Source organism: Oncorhynchus kisutch, linkage group LG8 (genome assembly GCF_002021735.2).
Source record: "Oncorhynchus kisutch isolate 150728-3 linkage group LG8, Okis_V2, whole genome shotgun sequence".
Lineage (NCBI taxonomy): Eukaryota > Metazoa > Chordata > Actinopteri > Salmoniformes > Salmonidae > Oncorhynchus > Oncorhynchus kisutch.
Genome location: NC_034181.2, coordinates 36,002,759 through 36,022,841, shown reverse-complemented (window position 1 = coordinate 36,022,841; position 20,083 = coordinate 36,002,759). Strand labels below are relative to the sequence as shown.

General features: G+C 42.2%; 1 protein-coding gene across 15 annotated transcripts in view; it reads right to left on the bottom strand.

Moving 5' to 3' along the window:
• The window catches only part of LOC109895763 (phosphatidylinositol 4-phosphate 5-kinase-like protein 1), a 36,676-nt gene extending 18,483 nt beyond the window's left edge, over nt 1-18,193 (bottom strand). For 3 of the 15 annotated variants that reach the window (XM_031830218.1, XM_031830219.1, XM_031830222.1), the window contains exons 1-9: nt 2,777-3,896; nt 1,996-2,223; nt 1,761-1,811; nt 1,477-1,631; nt 1,235-1,359; nt 681-715; nt 543-598; nt 347-459; nt 41-203 (exon numbers count right to left, since the gene is read on the bottom strand). In XM_031830218.1, coding sequence (XP_031686078.1) covers nt 41-203; nt 347-459; nt 543-598; nt 681-715; nt 1,235-1,359; nt 1,477-1,631; nt 1,761-1,811; nt 1,996-2,223 — 926 coding nt within the window. In that variant the 5' untranslated portion in view covers nt 2,777-3,896. Of the gene's footprint in view, nt 1-40; nt 204-346; nt 460-542; nt 599-680; nt 716-1,234; nt 1,360-1,476; nt 1,632-1,760; nt 1,812-1,995; nt 2,224-2,776; nt 3,900-3,994; nt 4,497-17,874 lie in introns of those variants that run through there. The other 12 variants (XM_031830229.1, XM_031830228.1, XM_031830223.1 and 9 more) reach the window with 11 other exon arrangements.
• Nucleotides 18,194-20,083: the final 1,890 nt, after the last annotated feature.

Here is a 20,083-nt window from a genome sequence, read left to right as displayed (position 1 = left end):
TTGTCATAGAGCAGATTATTGTTCTCCACTGAACACTTACTTTACAGTGCGCATAGTCAGGTTACTAAAGGAGTGATTCCTGTCCAGCTCATCTTGGTGCAAGGGTTGATGGGCCAGCAGGATACTGTAGTCAAGCACATTGAGGCTACGGAGGAAGGCCGAGTCTATTTCAACCTGATCCACAAGCCAGGAGCGCTGCTTATCTGTCAACACATGATAAATGTTGACTTCTTAGGGGAACATATGGGGTTTTATTTTTCAATTGATAATAGACACAAGGAAAGAACACAATATTATTTTATCCATCCCCAGGTACTGACAGATATAGGACATACCAGACTCTTACCCAGAATGATGTGCTTTCCTTCAAAGTTGTTATCCTTCAGAATCTTAGTAACTGGGTTTCCCGTAGATGCAGGGTCAGTCCACCTACCCACCTCACATCCCTTGATGTCATATCTAAGAGGCAAAGCCAAAATTGACAACATTTTTTAATTTAATTTTTTATCATCTTTCATAACTACAATACAAACAATGTTTACCTGGTATTAATCCTCTCGTCCGGGTAAAACACATTCTGCATCACAATGAAATACTTCTGAGGGAGAATGAGAGAAAAGTTACTTAGAGTAATAAAAAAACAACTGTGATTGTGAAATTTTGTGTTTCATTAAAATTACCTTTGTTTTATTTGGAATTTGAATGCTATAGAGCCCTGGAATAAGAAAATAAGAATATGAACATCTGACAAAGGTGGCAGTCAATCTCTCATGATATTAAGTATTTTTTAACCCCTTTTTCTCCCCAATTTTGATCTTGTCTCGTCGCTGCAACTCCCCAACAGGCTCAAGAGGCAATTGAGTCATGCGTTCTCCGAAACAACACAGCCAAACCTCGCTTCTTAACACCCACCTGCTTAACCCGGAAGCCAGCCGCACCAATGTGTCGGAGGAAACACTGTTCAACTGATGACTGAGGTCCGCCTGCAGGCGTCCGGCCCGCCAAGAGGAGTCGCTAGAGCGCGATGAGCCAAATAAATCCCCCCACCCAAACCCTCCCCTAACCCAGACGACGCTGGGCCAATTGTGCGCCGCCCTATGGGACTAAAGATCACGGCCGGGTTGTGATACAGCCAAAGATTGAACCTGGGTCTGTAGTGACGCCTCTAGCTGCACCACTCGGGAGGCCCTGTCATTTAATATTTTGATCTTAAGCTGTTAGACTTCTCTCTCACCCAGGAACCTGACCATCAGGGAATGGGGGAATTTCTCCAAATGATCCATATATGCCTTCAGGTTGGATAGGAAAAACATAACCTCCCGCGTATTCTGTGTCTTTAGGAAGAACCTCTTGTCATTCCTAAGGAGGGGGGGGGGAAATTACATTTACTACATGTGCTTTTATGTAGAGTTGACATAGATTAGATGTGTTGTGTGTACATGTATGAGGTTTATGATGTCCTCCAGCAGGACTCACGTGAGGAAGAAGTCAGCCTTGCTCTTGGAGTTGCTGATGAACTGTAGATAGCAGCCGTCTGAAGAGAGGGACCTCTGGTACTCCTCCTCTGTTATATCCAGGGACCGCCGCAGGACGGCAAACACAGGCCCTGCAAACGTCTGCATCTCCAAGTCCTGCAGGGGGAGGCAACAGAGGACCATGGGTTCGAAACGGAAACGTGTCCCAAAAAACATTTACTCAAATAGGCAGTATGCTGTTGGGATTGGTTTAACATATTTGTTTGAATAGTGATTAAATAGCACCTTGTGGACTTGAGTCTCCGCCGATTTGTAATGTTCAGCAGAAAGTTTACCCTGATTGAAACAAGATCAACTCATTATAAAACCACAATGAAAGCTATGTACAATGCAAGTACTGTATGTACAGTCATTTTCTCAGAGGTGGGTCAATGTCGTAAGTTCCAATGGTATAAAACTGTATTCTATGTGACAGTTGAAATAGTGTGTATATTGTTGTGCAGTCTATAGGTTTGCTCACAGGTACTGTTGTGTTGTTGCTGGTCTGTAGGACAGCATGCAGGCCCTCTTTCATAAGACAGGTGAGGCTGTATAAGTCATGTTCCTGGTTGGTCTTAAACACCCCTAGCATCCTCCATGTAAATGTAAATGTGATGTAAATGTAAATCCATCTTCTCCTCAGACCCCACCATCGCCTTCGCCTGGCTGTCCCAAAGTGACACAGGCGCAGACCGCTCCTCTTATCCATCTGACAATCACACACACCACAAACAACTCACAGTCACCAGAGGCTCACCAGGAGGGTACCACACACAGACTGTACACAGACACACACAATGTAGATCCAGAGGTGTGTATAGCTAAAAATGTGCAGTTAAAACAATAAACAAAGAACACACAAGCCACTGTTTCCATAAGAAGCTGACAGGTGGGGTTGGAGAAATGTAACCACTCAAATTCATAGACAGAGCTATAGATGCAAGGATTTACCTTCCATGATTTCTAAATGATAGTTTTAACCATGTTGAGGCTATACAGTGTTTGTTTAGTTTGTTTAGCTTATATTTTGGGTTCTGATAGAGTTGTGACAGTCAAGTCCAAAAATGGTTCTAGCAACTGCAGATTTCCGCTTAATTTTTTTTTTTAAAGAAATGGGAATGACATATCATGTCTGAGACAACATAACATTAAAATAACAGTTGACCAACATAATTACATTCATTGATCGAATGTGAGAAGCTACTCAAGACATTGTTATTTGCTGTAACTGTCATGAAAGCTGACAACCACGTCGTTCTTACCTTTACCAGCCTACTTTCCTCGTGTTGTCCTTTATGCTTTGATGCCTTGCTGTACAAGGGAAGTATCTGAATTCAGTGAAAATCATTGGAGATATATTTTAAGCCTATGCTTTTACCATTTTCATATGCATGTGGATAGCATTTTGGACCGTAAAGATAAAAACAAACACATTTTCATGACAGCGGTCGGCCTCCTTTTTCAGCCAAGAGTAGGCCAAGTGCCGCATACCATGGTAAACGGGTTGGGCAATATATTCAGGGTGTGTTACACCTGGGCTGTATTTACAAGCTGGAAACCAAACAGCCAACAAAAGCGAACGGAACTGACCAATGACGCACATCATTGGTAGTGACCTACCTACATTTGCCCAATAGAAACTCTTATTTTCTATGGAAAACGTTTTATATTGGCAACTGTTTACTCAGGTGTGCACTAATGATTACACCCCTACAGGCGTAAAACGTGTGTCGTAATTACTTGTGGTTTTTGAATCTGCCACTGCAGTTAAGTAGTAGAGTGCTACGTTATCGTCATCATGACAAAGGCCCGGATTCGGGAACTAAAACTGTACTGGTTGTGATTTTACTATGTTATTTATTTGACTTATGAATGTATGATTTCTGTCAAAAAAATTGCTCCGTAAAGATTGGAATCTCGGGAACGCTGTCCATTCTTCGGCGCTTGTCCCAGAGATAGATAGAGGACTTGTATCAGAGCAATTATAGGCTACTGACGTCTGTGACCGCTTGGGCAGCGCCCAGGGGGAATGAGTGCCCCCTCTCATTGAAGCAATGGAAGTTCAAGGCCTACCGCGATACTGCAAGCATTGTTAGTGTAAAACAGGATCCCTCATTATAGTGAATGGAACAATCTTTGTGTAAATAAAAATGTTTTTAGAAGACAGTCATGGTACCAATAATTGCTTCTAATACACCAGATGTATGTCCTTAAACAGATTATTTTAAAATCGCACACAGAAGAAGGTAAGGATAATTTAGTTACTAATTGCAGCCGGTTTCCCTTCAATTTGAGTTACTCAATGAGATGGGGCAGCACTGACCAAGACTGCAACATGACTTCTCAAACTGTGTATGTTTATTTTTATTTTACCTTTATTTAACTAGGCAAGTCAGTTAAGAACAAATTCTTATTTTCAACGACAGCCTAGAAACAGTGGGTTAATTGCCTTGTTCAGGGGCAGAACGACAAATTTTTACCTTGTCAGCTCAGGGATTCGATTCGGTTACAATGTCTCCTTGAGATGCCATCTTAACCGACTTAATTTGGCTGCTATTGAGTATTCACATAGGAATTAATGTTGTCACGTGATCGATGGCTTTGTCTATTCATATATACAGTCATAGGTATTTAGGCTACCTCAATTTTAAAGTAGTCAGTTTTCTTCTTTTGTGTTTAAAAAAAGTGTAAAGCTAATATTGGTTATTTGCTGCCACCTGTAGTGCTGGAGTCCTGAACCAAATCTTGTGTCATTTATTGTGGCAAATCGATGGGGGTTATATAGGTTAAAGCCATTTACAAACCATAACACCCAATTTGAAGAAGAAGACAATGCTCTGATCATTAGCTGATTGCTCCCAACCAATAGGATTCCCCACCCAGTTGACTACTTTAAAATGGTGGAAGACCTCAATGGCAATGTCCATCCATAAACAGGTTATATCCATGAGTCCTCTATCTATCTCTATGGTATGTCCTCATTGAGATCTAACTAATTAGTATTCTAATCAAACCAAAGTTTATTGATCAAGTGCACACTGTAGGCCTACAATAAAATGCTTTCTTGCTAATAATTCAGGGCCCCGTTTCTGATAGTGATTAAGCCTAATATATATACAGTGCCTTGCGAAAGTATTCGGCCCCCTTGAACTTTGCGACCTTTTGCCACATTTCAGGCTTCAAACATAAAGATATAAAACTGTATTTTTTTGTGAAGAATCAACAACAAGTGGGACACAATCATGAAGTGGAACGACATTTATTGGATATTTCAAACTTTTTTAACAAATCAAAAACTGAAAAATCGGGTGTGCAAAATTATTCAGCCCCTTTACTTTCAGTGCAGCAAACTCTCTCCAGAAGTTCAGTGAGGATCTCTGAATGATCCAATGTTGACCTAAATGACTAATGATGATAAATACAATCCACCTGTGTGTAATCAAGTCTCCGTATAAATGCACCTGCACTGTGATAGTCTCAGAGGTCCGTTAAAAGCGCAGAGAGCCCCACTTGTCCCACTTGTTGATTCTTCACAAAAAAATACCAATTGAGCACATCTGGGACATCATGTCTCGCTCCATCCACCAACGCCACGTTGCACCACAGACTGTCCAGGAGTTGGCCGCCACCTCATCAGGAGCATGCCCAGGCATTGTAGGGAGGTCATACAGGCACGTGAAGGCCACACACACTACTGGGCCTCATTTTGACTTGTTTTAAGGACATTACATCAAAGTTGGATCAGCCTGTAGTGTGGTTTTCCACTTGAATTTAGAGTGTGACTCCAAATCCAGACCTCCATGGGTTGATACATTTGATTTCCATTGATAATTTTTATGTGATTTTGTTGTCAGCCCATTCAACTATGTAAAGAAAAAACTATTTAATAAGAATATTTCATTCATTCAGATCTAGGATGTGTTATTTTAGTGTTCCCTTTATTTATTTGAGCAGTGTATATATATATATATATATATATATATATCCACATAGGAGATTTGTTCTGGCAATGGCCCTGCATATGGCAGCGAAAACTGTAGCACTACCCCCCCTGGGCCGGGGTGGCCACTGTACAGGGGATCATAGCGTTGAGTATATGAGGGTATACCCAAGCATAGATCGGGTTGGTGTTTCTGAACAGGGCAAATAAAGGATTGATATCCAGGGAGAAATAAGTAATTAGGTGGGGTCCTTTTGCTGGTGGAGTATGCTCAGTTTGCCTGGGATATGCCCTGCCCAGGGTATGTGAAGGACCAGGAAATAAAAGGCCTGCAGTCATGATTGGTGTAGAAAGGGACGTGGCCTATGGGATAGACAGGAATTTATGAGGCCCAATAAAGGTGATGGATCACATATTCTGTCATTATTGCCACCTCCAGTTTCTTCTAGGGCTTAGGTTGTGAGTATGCTGTTCATTGACTACAGCTCAATGTTCAACACCATAGTGCCTACAAAGCTCACCTCTAAGCTAAGGACCCTGGGACGAAACACCTCTCTCTGCAACTGGATCCTCAGGGGTGCATGCTTAGTCCCCTTGTGTACTCCCTGTTCACCCACGACTGAGTGGCCAAGCACGACTCCAACACCATCATTACGTTTCTGATGACACAACAGTGTTTGGCCTGATCACCGACAATGATGAGACAGCCTATAGGGAGGTCAGACTAGACTGCTGAACAATTAATCAAATGCACACCCCCCCTTGGTTTTTACTTTTTACACTGCTGCTACTCACTGTTTATTATCTATGCATAGTCACTTTAACATTGCCTACATGTACAAATTACCTCAACTAACCTGTACCCCCGCACATTGACTCAGTACCGGTACCACCTGTATATAGCCTCATTATTATTATTTTATTGTGTTACTTTATTCCATCACTCTCCTTCTTGGTCAAATAGCCGTTACACAGCCGAGAGGTGTGTTGGATCATTGTCCTGTTGAAAAACAAATGATAGTCCCACTAAGCGCAAACATAATGGGTTGCGTATCGCTGCAGAATGCTATGGTAGCCATGCTGGTTAAGTGTGCCTTGAATTCTAAAAAAATTACCGACAGTGTCCCCAGCCAAGCCCAATCACACCTCGTCCTCCATGCTTCACGGTGGGAACCACACATGCGTAGATCATCTGTTCACCTACTCTGCGTCTCACAAAGCCACGGCGGTTGGAACCAAAAATCGCAAATTTGGACTCATCAGACCAAAGGACCGATTTCCACCGGTCTAATGTCCATTGCTTGTGTTTTTTGGCCCAAGCAAGTCTCTTCTTCTTATTGGTGTCCTTTAGTTGTGGTTTCTTTGCAGCAATTTGACCATGAAGGCCTGATTCACGCAGTCTTCTCTGAACAGTTGATGTTGAGATGTGTCTGTTACTTGAACTCTATGAAGCATTTATTTGGGCTGCAATCTGAGGTGCAGTTAACTCTAATGAACTTATCCTCTGCAGCAGAGGTAACTCTGGATCTTCCTTTCCTGTGGCGGTCCTCATGAGAGCCAGTTTCATCATAGCACTTGATGGTTTTTGCGACTGCACTTGAAGAAACTTTCAAAGTTCTTGATATTTACCAGATTGACTGACCTTCATGTATTAAAGTAATGATGGACTGTCGTTTCTCATGAAGCTGGTTGAGAGAATGCCAAGAGTGTGCAAAGCGGTCATCAAGGCAAAGGGTGGCTATTTGAAGAATCTCAAATAAACAAATCAAATATATTTAATAACACTTTTTTGATTACTACATGATTCCATATGTGTTATTTCATAGTTTTGATGTTTTCACTATTATTCTACAAAGTAGAAAATCGTAAAAATAAAGAAAAACCCTTGAACTAGTAGGTGTGGCCAAACTTTTGACTGGTACTGTATATTTTTTCACTTTAGTTTATTTAGTAAATATTTTCTTAACTCTATTTTCTTAAAACTGCATTGTTGGTTAATTAAGGGCTTGTAAGTAATATTTGACGTTAAGGTCTACACCTGTTGTATTCGGCGCATGTGACAAATAACATTTGATTTGATGATCTAGACGGGAATTTATGAGGCCCGGTAAAGGTGATGGATCATATATTGTCATTATTGCCGCCTCCAGTTTCTTCTACGGCTTAGGTTGTACACCCAGTGGGTAGGACGGGGTGGAAATGGAGAAAGGACCCCAGGACTGCTCCTGTCAGTGGGATGAGGCCCAGCTGGGGAGATGTGAGGAATGCAGTGATCTAAAAAGGGGCAGGCCTGCTAATGTCAGCCGAGTTGGCTGATGGTTACCAGATTAGGAAATTTACCAGACTCCTACCGAGCACAGGAGGAGGCTTGGGGGTGATTCAATGAGAGGTGTATCTCAGTGGGCCTGGCCTCGTCAGAACGGAGTGCCTGAACCCCTGTGCCCAGGGAGGGGACACCTAAATATGGGTCACACAATTAACCGACTGGATAGAGGCCATCGATGGCTACTGGCCAGCAGTGAGAAATGTGTTCAACGTAAACCAGGTCCTCTTGGGTTGGGAAAGGCCCGAGACCCAGTTCAGCGTGTATCCGCCGGAAGGTGCTTTGGAGGAGTTTAGCCTGCTCCCCGTGGCTAATAAGGATATGGCTAAGGGTTGGACAGTCCTATAGAAATTATACCATTGGAACCAGCTGATAAATTAAATAATGAAGGACTCTCGAATCTCGTGGGAGGAAACGGGAATTCAAATTCCGGATGAGGAAGGGAAAAATAGTAGTAGGCTGCGCTAAGTCCTTACCAAATTAGATGGTTGAGGGAGTAGAGAAACCCGAATAAGGTGCAAGGAAGCGATTCTGACGGCAGTCGCCAAGGAAACGGGAATTCAAATTCCGGATGAGGAAGGGAAAAATAGTAGTAGGCTGCGCTAAGTCCTTACCAAATTAGATGGTTGAGGGAGTAGAGAAACCCGAATAAGGTGCAAGGAAGCGATTCTGACGGCAGTCGCCAAGGAAACAAGACAGGGTGTGCTGCAGGTCCCTGGGAGTCAGGCGGACAGAGCGCCTGGTCCACTGGCAGAAAAAGAGCCTGCGCAGCTATGGGAGAAGCTTAGGATGGTCTATGTGGCGTTAACGAGTCTCTGCTCTCTTTTGATAGAAGTGAGATTGGTAGGGCCAGGAGCTGGAAGTGATCTGGTAAAAAAGGACGCCGCCGGGTGGACACTCAGAAATGGCAAGAATGGAGGTAAAGGGAAGATGGAGCTTCCCTACCATCTGGAGGAAAGCCAAGCAGGAAGTGGTGTAAATGAGAGTACAAAATGAGCATGATCATGCTGTTCAGGGCTCTGCTCATGGTAACCCTGTACATCATAGGGGCGCATGGTTGGGAATGCACACATTTTAGGGGAGGAATAAGGCCAGCTACTGTAGACTATTTAATGGAACGGAGTATAAACTTGTGTTTGAAACATACACACTACCAATGACACAGTATGTGGGTGGGGACAAGGCCGGGGCCCCGGAGATGGTAGCTGTTTATTCAGACACTGGAATGTGAGCAAAAAGTGGAGTGGGTTCAACAAAGTAGTGGGGAAGGAGTTGAACAGAACGGTTGACAACTGTACCCAGGGCTGGATAATTAGGTCACTGATGGCAACCTGAATCATAAGACTGGCTTCCGAATTTTGGATGTGAACTGGGACCGTAGATATTTGTATTTGGTCACGTGTCATGGTCCGAACTGGAGGACAGATCTATTCGGGTGAACTGGATTAGAGAAATGGGAGGACCACCTCGTCAGTATGCTGACTGGTGTATTAAGAACCCCAGGGGAGATCCCGACACACCGCTCTGGGAAAGAGTGTGTGGAAACAGTGGATCAGGGTGGAGGTCGGAATGCATTGTGAGCATACACCAAGATAGCCGGTTCTGGGGAGAACTAGAGTCGACATGCCCCGGGTCAAGAGAGGCCACCTCGGCTGTAAGGCCTGAGGGAGACCCAAGATCACAGGCCCATAGGCAGGTTAGTAAATACCTCAGGCTCTATAGATACTATGAACAGTGTGTGACGTAGATACTGGACATGGACCCAGGCTCATGCGTGGATGGGAGGTCATGTCCAAAGTTATGACTCGGGTAGTGGCTCATGTGTAAAATGTCCCTGCTGCAGTATAACTGAGGTAGGGGTCGATAGAGAGATTAATGAAACCTTGCCTTGGGTATGGAAGAGGCCTGTTACACTGTACACATTAGGTGTGAGCGACCCCCTGGAGAGGTGGGAATAGAAATGTGCGTACAGTCCCAACCTACCTCCGGGGATTTGGAGGGGGTGAACCGAACTCACTTTGCAGAACTGGATAAGTGTGTGAGTAAGGCAAGGACTTCACCTTGGATGGAGACAGGAAGTCCTGGGGAACGTCTAGGTGCTCTTTACACCAGGTGCAGCCTGGGAGAAGGGATTATGGCGATATAATTGCACAAGGCAACGAGGATCGGGCACGGTGTGCTGAAATCGTATACCCAGGTGTTTGCCATTGATAAGGCTTGCATATGGTGCGGTCTGCAAACCAGGGAGGTGCTGATCTATGTGAAACCATGCCTGATTAAATTGGATTGGAAAAACAATTACTGGATAGATACCAGTATCTGGCCATGGTTTATTCAACAGGAGACACAAAAACAAAAGCAACAAAAAAAGGCACCCGAGGAAACCAGGTGGAAGAGATTAGCCGGTGGAGGTAGGGTTTGAATGGTAATAAGGAAACTTTCAGCCACCACTATGTGAGTGGAGGTCTGACTGGTCAGACGTTCACACAGGAATGGATGAATGAGTGGCTGAATAGCTGGGTCTGGGAGGTTAGGCAAAAATGGAGGTATAATCACCCGGCTTTACACGTTGCAAACCCCCTGCTCCATGGCCACAGAGTTCACCAGTGGAGACAGGAACTATGTGACGGTAGGGTGCTGGAAAGGCTGGACTGGGTTGTTTCTAACAGGATTTACACTAATGCTACCTGTGAAACTTTATCTAACTAGGAAAAGTCAGTTAAGAACAAATTCTTATTTACAATGACAGCCTACCAAAAGGCAAAAGACCTCCTGCGGGGGTAGGGGTGCACTTAGGACTATACTTGTTGGTGTGTGTGTGAATATGGGCAACAATAATGTGCAGCAACAGGGCATAGTAGGAACGTCACGCAAGGATGGAATGTGCTGTGGAGAGGAGCCTACCTCCCGGTCCCTGAGGGAGCTCGAGGGGTAAGGTTGGGATATATTCATGAGGGGATGGTAAAGGCCAGATGGAGGCAGAATCCGTACCATTCACTTGGCAGATGGAAAGGTTTTCTACCAGAAGAGAGAGTTAATCCATGGAGCGGGTGTCGTGACCTGGGGGTTGGATGTAGGTCTCCCTCCTGCCTTCAATACAGCTCATTTGGGGTCGGAGGGAACAGGAGGCTAAAAAGACGTTCTTCTTTTCACAACAAGTTCACAACAGGAAGGGCAAGGCCGAGTCAGCATGCTTACTGTCGTCATCAGCAACTTTGCCAATTAGGCCAGCATCAGCCGAGCCAAAGGTAGAGCCGGGGGAATTACCAGAACGAGAGGCAGAGGGAAGTGTGATGAAACATGAACTTCCACAAACCCCTTCTTTGACGTCCTTCTGGTAGATGACAAGTAACAAGGGCTGGGAGTTTGGGGAGGAGGAGTCCAGTATGGACCAGATGTAACCGGTTTTAAGGGAGTGATTGAATAAGGGGAAATTATAGTATTGTAATGAATCTGATGTAACCAGTTTTGAAGGAGGAGTTGTGTCAGGAGAATATGACAGTATGTCAGTCATGGTTTAAGGCAGTATTCACCAACCGGTCAATCGCCAAGGCATTCCTAGTCGATTGCCAAACATTTCTGCAAAAAAACAATGATAAACCTTGCATACCTATTTTTTTAAATGAGTCTCGCTCTGTTGGAGGTAGGTGCACCCGATTCAAATGCTTTGCGCACGGGGTAGGCGCCGTGTTCCCATTTTCAACCATTTCATATGTCTGAAGGTACAACTGCCTTCCCGGCAGGAGCAAATCAAGTGCACTATAGGCCTACCACTGACCTATCAGATGACTCATATTACCGCGTCTGCAGTAACGCAGCAGGCGTAAAAGAAACCTTCAGCAAAGTTGACATTGTGAGGTTTTAAAACCAGAGATTGTCATTGAAAACAGCAAAGAGCTGCTGTTTTTATGAGTGAGTTCATGTTTAAGTTTTTACTCAGCACTGTCAACACTTTCTATTCAAAATGAGCGTTCTCCCTACTTCCACACACGCTACAATCAGCACTGCAGCTGCAATGAATGAGTAGGAAAGTGTATCCATAGGCTTGTGTTGGTATTATTAGCGGCTTGAGTATTTTTTTTAATATCTAGGAATATTTCACTTTCTCTGGTCATAGGCGTAACATGAATTTGTGCATGAGGTAGAACTAATGCAGTGCAACTCGAGTTTCGCCAGCAGCTGGAGGCCGGTGTCCCTTTTTGGTCAGTGTCAGCGGAGGGAAGGGAGAGCAGAGAGAGAGAGAGAGGTGGAACCAGTCTGCTGCCCTCTCCCTCCGCTGAGACTGACCATCAGATGCAGGCTCCACCAGCCCAGTAAAGTAAAAAAACAAAAAACAAATTTTTCAAATATATTCTCACTCAGCTGTGCCTCACAAGTAATACAACAACTGATCTATTGCCAGTGTGATCATATAGCCTACCTCAAATCCTGATAATTTTTTTATGGTCTGAGAAGAACAACAATGCATTGGGAGGGCAATTCAAGCAAAGTCAATATGCTGTGATAATGTTTTGGGCCTATAGCCTACTACACAAACTTCATTACTACAGTACTGTTTTTAATAGGTTAATGTTTTAGGTCATGTAAAATAAATGAGAGACATGATATTTTTGGGGATAATTAGAGTAATTGGAAAGGGCTTTCCTTTAATGGAAAGACTGGGGCCACTGACCCGAAATAGACCTGAGTCTCCTCTTTCTTGCTACTGATGGGGTCCATGCTTGGTGTGTGTGTATAGAAATGGCTATACCTCTTCGTATTGGTGACTATACCTCTTACGGTGAGTAACTCCAGGTCCACAAGTGAAGGGTTTGTGACGCCACCCGTGGGTGTAAAACTAATATTTATTTAATGTAAATTGCCGAGCTGAGAAAGTATACTCACCACTCGAATTCTCCTGGTATTATATTCCTAGGAGAGCCTGATGAACTATGGGTCACCTAACCCCTGATCTAGACGTGTCGCTGAGTGGTTTTTAATAAAGGTTACTACCACCCCAGCCGTCGGCAGCCGAGTTGGAAGCCGGTGCCGCGGTTGGTATCAGCAGGTCTCTAGGATCAGGACTGGGCTGGAACGCCAACACCCGTTGGTAATAAACATGAAGCAGGAATAATTTACGCTAGCTCATTAATCTCAAGGAGAGGCTTGAGTCGGGCAAGACAGTGGCGAAGATATTACCGTGTCTCTCTCCAGAATGCGCTAAACTGTCTCACACCAATTCTTGCGCATGCATTGTTTTATTGTGTTGTTTGTCCTCTGTTTATTTTGATCATTTCCCAATTGCATATGTCACTAGTAAAACATGTACCATTAATTTGGTTACATTCATTTCTGTTAATGCATGGATTAATTAGGTCATTTACCGTTCTTATTCTCAGAGTGGAAACATTGTTTGCAGAGTTCACAACCTGCTACTCGTTCTTGTGGGAAACAGTTAGTGATTTATTTCATACCATCATTTACGAGCTTTTTCAATTTTGACATTGTATTTTGTTTGGAGCGCTCCACGTGAGCAATGAGCATGTGTCTGGTTTCTCTGTCCTCTTAACCCGAAGGGAGCTCGCGCACCTGAGCAGGCACAGAAGTAGACCAACTGGCCTGCTGTGCGCAAAAGTAGGAAAGTGCCCATTTGGGGATGTCTGATTTCTGATTGTCTTAATTAACTCACCACCACTAATCAGCGGAGCTTCTCATTCATTTTTTATACCTCACACAGTAAGTCAAGTCTTTTTTTATGACATCCATTGTGGATGATAATAGTTCCTCATATTATTTGAAAAATCCTGATTATCACCAGGCCTCGATGTGAAAGAGCAAACTGTCATGCTCTTGGGATACTATATATCCAGTGGAAACGTCATAAAATACCTGAACACATTTCCCTTTGCACAAAAACAGCTGTGTCTGTCCCGAGCTCACAGGTGCAGGAAACTCTGGGGGCCCGGAATAGGCTAGTTGATACAATGTGGTAAGTTTGCTAGCAAAAGCTTCCGGCCAGACCTTCATATATACAGTCATTGGGTGGACAGAGTTGATTGATTTGATACAATGTTGCACTTCACTAGAGATAGCTCAAGTCGAGACAAATAGAAAGGGAGGCAGGCAGATGGAGTAGAGATGAATGCAATTGAAAGAACCAGCATTTTCATCAGGATATATATATATATATATTTGTCGGCTTTATGTATTTAGCCGCCAATGGCTTACAGTGAATCAATGTGTCCATGCGGAAATGGCTGTTCCTCTCGCATTAGTGGAATTTTGACTTTTAGACTATTATCATTTTAAAATCCAAATTGTGTTATATGACCACATGACAATAATTCTAAGAAATTAAAATGTTTTTATTGAATTTAAACTGTTCCACGAAAATGTGCACGTGAAAATCAAAACTGGCACGCAGATCGGTAGTTAAATGGTTGGATAAATTGTAAGCTTCTCCCAACTTGAAACTCACAAACTTGAAACTCGCTCGCTGCCTAGGAATAGAGCGTTGTGAACAGAGTGAACATTTATTTGTACTGCATAATCACAAAGGGTGTGTCTGTCAGAGAGAGAGAGATAAAGTGGTGTTGTAACTAAGATTGTATCTATTAAAACTGAGCACAAATGGACAGCTATGCGATCCATCGTTCACTAGTGGGTGGAAAGCGCCACTCGCTGGGCGGCGTAGACTAGTAGGTTAGTACGCCTACGTGTTTGACATGGGCAGGAGCAGGTCTTCGAACCAAGGGCGAGAGAATGCCATGATCCTTATTTGATATTGTTCCCATTCTCTTTTCGCCAAGTTTAGAATGGTAAACTAACAGATAATATAAGTGGAAAATTATTAATCCAGATCACTTGATCTCCACCACAAGGGGGAGAGAAGAGAGGAGGGAGAGAGAGAGCGAGAGACCCGACTTGAATGCAGAATTGGGACCATACAGTGCCTTCGGAAAGTATTCAAACCCCTTGACTTTTTCCACATTTTGCTACGTTAGCCTTATTCTAAAATGGATTAAATAAAACAATTTCCTCAACAATATACACACAATACCCCAAAATGACAAAGAAAAAAAGCAAGTTTAGACATTTTTGCAAATGTATTAAAAACCAAAAAACAGAAATACCATTTTTACATAAGTATTCAGACCCTTTGCTGACACTGGTGTTTCCATTGATCATCCTTGAGATGTTTCTAGAACTTGGAGTCCACTTGTGGTCAATTCAATTAATTGGACATGATTTGGAAAGGCACACACCTGTCTATATAAGGTCCCACAAGTGATAGTGCATGTCAGAGCAAAAACGAAGCCATGAGGTCGAAGGAATTGTTCGTAAAGCTCTGAGACAGGATTGTGTCGAGGCACAGATCTGGGGAAGGGTACTCAAGTATTTCTGCAGCATTGAAAGTCCCCAAGAACACAGTGGCTTCCAGAATTTTTTAATGGAAGATGTTTGGAACCACCAAGACTCTTCCTAGAGCTGGCGATCCGGGCTAAACTGAGCAAAAATGTCAAATCAAGTTTTTGCTTTGTCATTATGGGGTAGTGTGTGTATATTGATGGGGGGGGGGGGAGGGTTCTTTTATCAATTTTAGAATAAGGCTTTAACCTAACAAAATGTGGAAAAGGTTAAGGGGTTTGAATAATTTCCGAAGGCACTGCATTTAAATATCCCATGTTTTTTCTCTCTCACCTACCCCAATCCCATTATCATTTAGACAATGAAATAAAGTTGATTTGAAAACCAATAGAACAGGAGGGCTATATGAGTCTTTATAAAATAATTGCCTCCACATTTCTACGGTGGTATTTTGGCTATAGGGTGCTTTGAAGCAAGCTTAGACATGCTTCATTGTATGGTTTCAAACAATTAAGCAACAGGAAAAATATAGCGATACTAATAGCCCTAACCATCTTCTGGTAGGTTTTTTTTTAGAAAGCCTTTCTCAATTAAATGGTAATGATACAAAGTAGCCTACGCCTACCTGGAAGACAGATATCATGATTATTTGCATCTATCCAGTGGCCAATTGTTTTGCAAACTCCACCTCATGTGCACTGCAGAAACACAGCTGACCAATCAACAGTGCCTGCACAGTTGAATTAAAGGGTAACTACACTCAAAATCTAAATTTCTTAGATTTTTCCCAGACCTCAAAAGGGTCTCTTGATGTGTTTAAGTATTGTTGTGGACTTGTTGATGTTAAGAAAGTGTGATTTTGAATGCGAAAACCAGAATATATATATATATATATTTTTTTTTTTTTTTTTTTTTAGCTAGCTGGCTTGCTATTGCAAGCTAATTTGTCCTGGGTTATAAACTTTGGGTTGTTATTTTACCTGAAATGCACAAGGTTCACTACTCCAACAATTAATCCACAGATAAAAGGGTAAACTGAGTTTGTTTCTAGTAATGTCTCCTCCTTCAGGATTCTTCTTTGGACTTTATATGTCACCCAGTAAAATACTACTTGAGTAAAAGTCAAAAAATATTTGTTTTTAAGTATACTTAAGTATCAAAGTAAATGTAATTGATAAAATGTACTTAAGTATCAAAAGTAAATAATTTCAAATTGTGAATATTAAGCAAACCAGATGGCACCATTTTCTTGTTTATTTACGGATAGCCAGGGGCACACTCCACTCCAACACTCAGACATAATTTACAAACAAAGCATTTGTATTTAGAGTCATCCAGATCTATAATAGTGAGCACTTTGAATACAGTGTTGTTTGAGATGACAACGAATTAAAATGCCAGGGAGGAGTTATTGTGACAGGATAGGAACTGAAGTATTGATAAGTGTTTCCTAGGGGACCCTATAAGCTTTGGCTACTTCATAGCTAACATATTCTTGCTTTGTATTTTCCTCTTTGAAAGATACTGTTGCACAAACAAGATGCTGATTTAGGTCTACACCATCACTGGTATTATCAGGCTGCATTAGCTAGCAACGTTTGCGCGTACCCAGTACATTCATTAGCTAGCTAGTATTAGCGGCTAACAATTAGCATCTCACAAGATTTAGGGCAACTTGCTAAGAAAACACAAACTAGCTGTTTGCTGATGTAAGAAACACAAACTAATAGTGTCATTATAGAACGTTAGTGGATATATATTAAGAAGCAAAGTGAAAACAGCATTGTTATCAACATTGTTCCATGTGCTGCATTGACCATGGAGACCGAACGAAAGGGTCTCATGGTTGAGGAACATCAAATGCGCTCCTTGGGTGACAGGGGGCGTGGCTAGATCTATGTGGCAAGTGGCGCGGAGAGACATGACTCAAGTAGCGAAGTCAACTTAAAAAATTGACATTACACATGTCATATCACATGTAACAAACCAAACATTCAAATACCGGTATAGATGGTAAAGTAAAAACGCAAACCGGTCCCTGCTTCAATACCGGTATATCATCATGATCATGGCCCTATTTCTATTACAGCATGTTGGATGACTCTTATTCTTATTCCATTCACCCAATTCAATGTAACAGCGATAGGTTTAGGCTACAACCTAGCCTCTGAATGAAAGTTTACAACATAAGTGCACACAGGTCGAGAGACAAATTTGAGGTGAAAGACAACGACATTCAGTATGGCCTTGCACACTCTTGCCTGCATCTAGCAGATATAGGGGGGAATCATTAGTCCAACAGTTGCAAACAGGAGTTTCTATTGGACAAATTCAGGTATGTTTATCCACGTTTTGTTCCCGTTGGCTTCCTTTTAAGAAACTATTTCAACAGAATCGCACCCCTGATCACGCGTAAACACAGCTCACTTTCATAGCAGCCACATTGTATTCCTTCTCGCATCCATAAACTCTCCTCCTCTCAACTCTTCCCTTCGATTGTGGTCTTCAATGCTCAACACATCAGCTGTATGTGACCAGGCGAAATAACCTTTCCAAACCAAACTGCCACACACAGCCTACAGCATTGTCACCATTTTAGCTAAAGTAACTTCATAGTCAGAGTAACTAATAGAACTAACGTTAACACTTCAGTAAACCGCTACAATCATGCAGTAACATCAGTGCATAGTCAGTAAGCAGTTACACCGGTGGGTCCCGGTGGCAATAAATTAGTAATACCAAAAGCTTACCTTGACTTGGAAGAGTTCCAGTGTTGTGTTGGAAAGTCATAGCTAGCAAAAATAGCATCCCTCTGTTTGAGCAGGGTGTTTCAGTAGGCTAAACTAGCTAGTTGCATTTGCTAGCTAAGTAAGTGAAACTGAAAGTGACAATTTTTTTTGTCTCTCTCTCTATTTGTCTCTTGCTTCTCCTTCATTTTGGAAGAAATGAATTTGTTCAAAACTGTTAAACTATTCTTTCTCTCTCTGAGTCAATTACTGACCACATTTTATACACTGCAGTGCTAGAAGATAGCTGTAGTTTATGCTTTCAGTACTAGATTAATTTTCTGATCCTTTGATTGGGTGGACAAAATGTCAGTTCATGCTGCATGAGCTCTGATAGGCTACACCATAATGCTACCCTACATTGCTGTTGACCTTCTTTGCATAATAGTGTGTTTTAATCAGTTATTTGGTGACATGATTATATTTAGTGTAGTTTTATCTAAAAGTATATCTTTCTAAATGTTTTACAATAAAAAAAAAATACTGAAATCCACTGAAGGATAGTCCTCCCCTTCCTCCTCAGAGGAGCCAACACCGTTGTACACCAAGTCAGAATCGTAAGATAAACAAAGGGGGCATATCAAATCAAATAAAAATGTATTTGTCACTTGCACTGAATACAACTGTGAAATGCTTACTTCCAAGCCCTTAACCGACAATGCAGTTAAGAAAAATAAGAGTTAAGAAAATATTTACTAAATAACTAAAGTAAAAAAAATAAAAGTGCAACAATAAAATAACAATAACAAGGCTATATACAGTGGGGAAAAAAGTATTTAGTCAGCCACCAATTGTGCAAGTTCTCCCACTTAAAAAGATGAGAGGCCTGTAATTTTCATAGGTACACTTCAACTATGACAGACAAAATTAGAAAAAAATCAGGAAAATCACATTGTAGGATTTTTTAATGAATTTATTTGCAAATTATGGTGGAAAATAAGTATCTAGGCCCATCTAGGTGTTTATTTATGTCTGTGGTTGCCTAGATTGGTTCTCAATTAGAGGCAGCTGTTTATCGTTGTCTCTGATTGGGAACCATATTTAGGCAGCCATCTTCTTTGGGTATTTCGTAGGTTATTGTCTATGTTTAGTTGCCTGTGTATGCACTGTTTGTAGTATAGCGTCACAGTCGTTTGCTGTTTTGTAAGTTTGTTTTAGTATTCTTTCTTCATTAAATATAGAACATGTATTCATATCACGCTGCGCCTTGGTCTCCTCCATTCGACGAACGTGACAGTGGGCAAATGATTTCATCCAACTTTGTCATCAAAGTCTGGCATTCTCTGGATTTATGGTGCTTTCAAGACAACTGGGAACTCGGGAAAAACAAGGTTGAATCATGACATCAGTGATCTTCAGGTCGGAGCTCCAAAAAGAGGCCTGAGTTCCCGACTTGGAATTCCGAGTTGGATGACCAGTCAAAATGTATTTTTCCAGTCTGAGCTTGTTTTCTTCAGAGTTCCCAGTTGTCTTGAACTCACTGAAGTTGGAGATTTCCAGTTGTTTTGAACGATGCAGAAGTTATGCTGGATTGACAGCATGGCCAATGTATTCAACCTTTTCTGGCCCATGGTGTTGAATGTTTATCCTTTTATGCTGGGAAAACAGACCCTTAAACCCAGACTTGGACCCCACACCCACTGAATAGCAGGCTAGTGATTGCTTTGCAAAGCTTACAGTTAGCCACTGATCACTTCCAAACCCCTCATTGGTCAATTTGCGACTTCCAACTTGTTGCGTAGTGTTTATGACCAATGGCTGATGAGCACCAATACATTTCATCTGTAATTTCTCTTCATATGACAAGGATGGAAAATGATTTGAAGGTAGATTGTCGACATGATGCATGATGATGACTGCTAGCTTGCTAGCTAAGATTTTGAAAGTATGATGTTGATGTGCTCAGTCCAATCAAAGCTAAGGTAGATATAACGTGATTTGATGTAACTTTATCTGTGGCCAATGACCATGAACCTTCTTGGATTGGCACTTCTAATGTAACTCTCTGGCAGCACCCAAAGGGCTTGAATTTTTGAGCTCTCCCTGTATATTTTGTGGTGTAGTAGTGTCCACATGAGTGACCGAACACAAACCCCTATGCTCCGTATTTTCCATTGGCTGCCCCACCACCACAGAAAGGCTGAAACACCTGCATTTTGGAGCTGCCTTACTC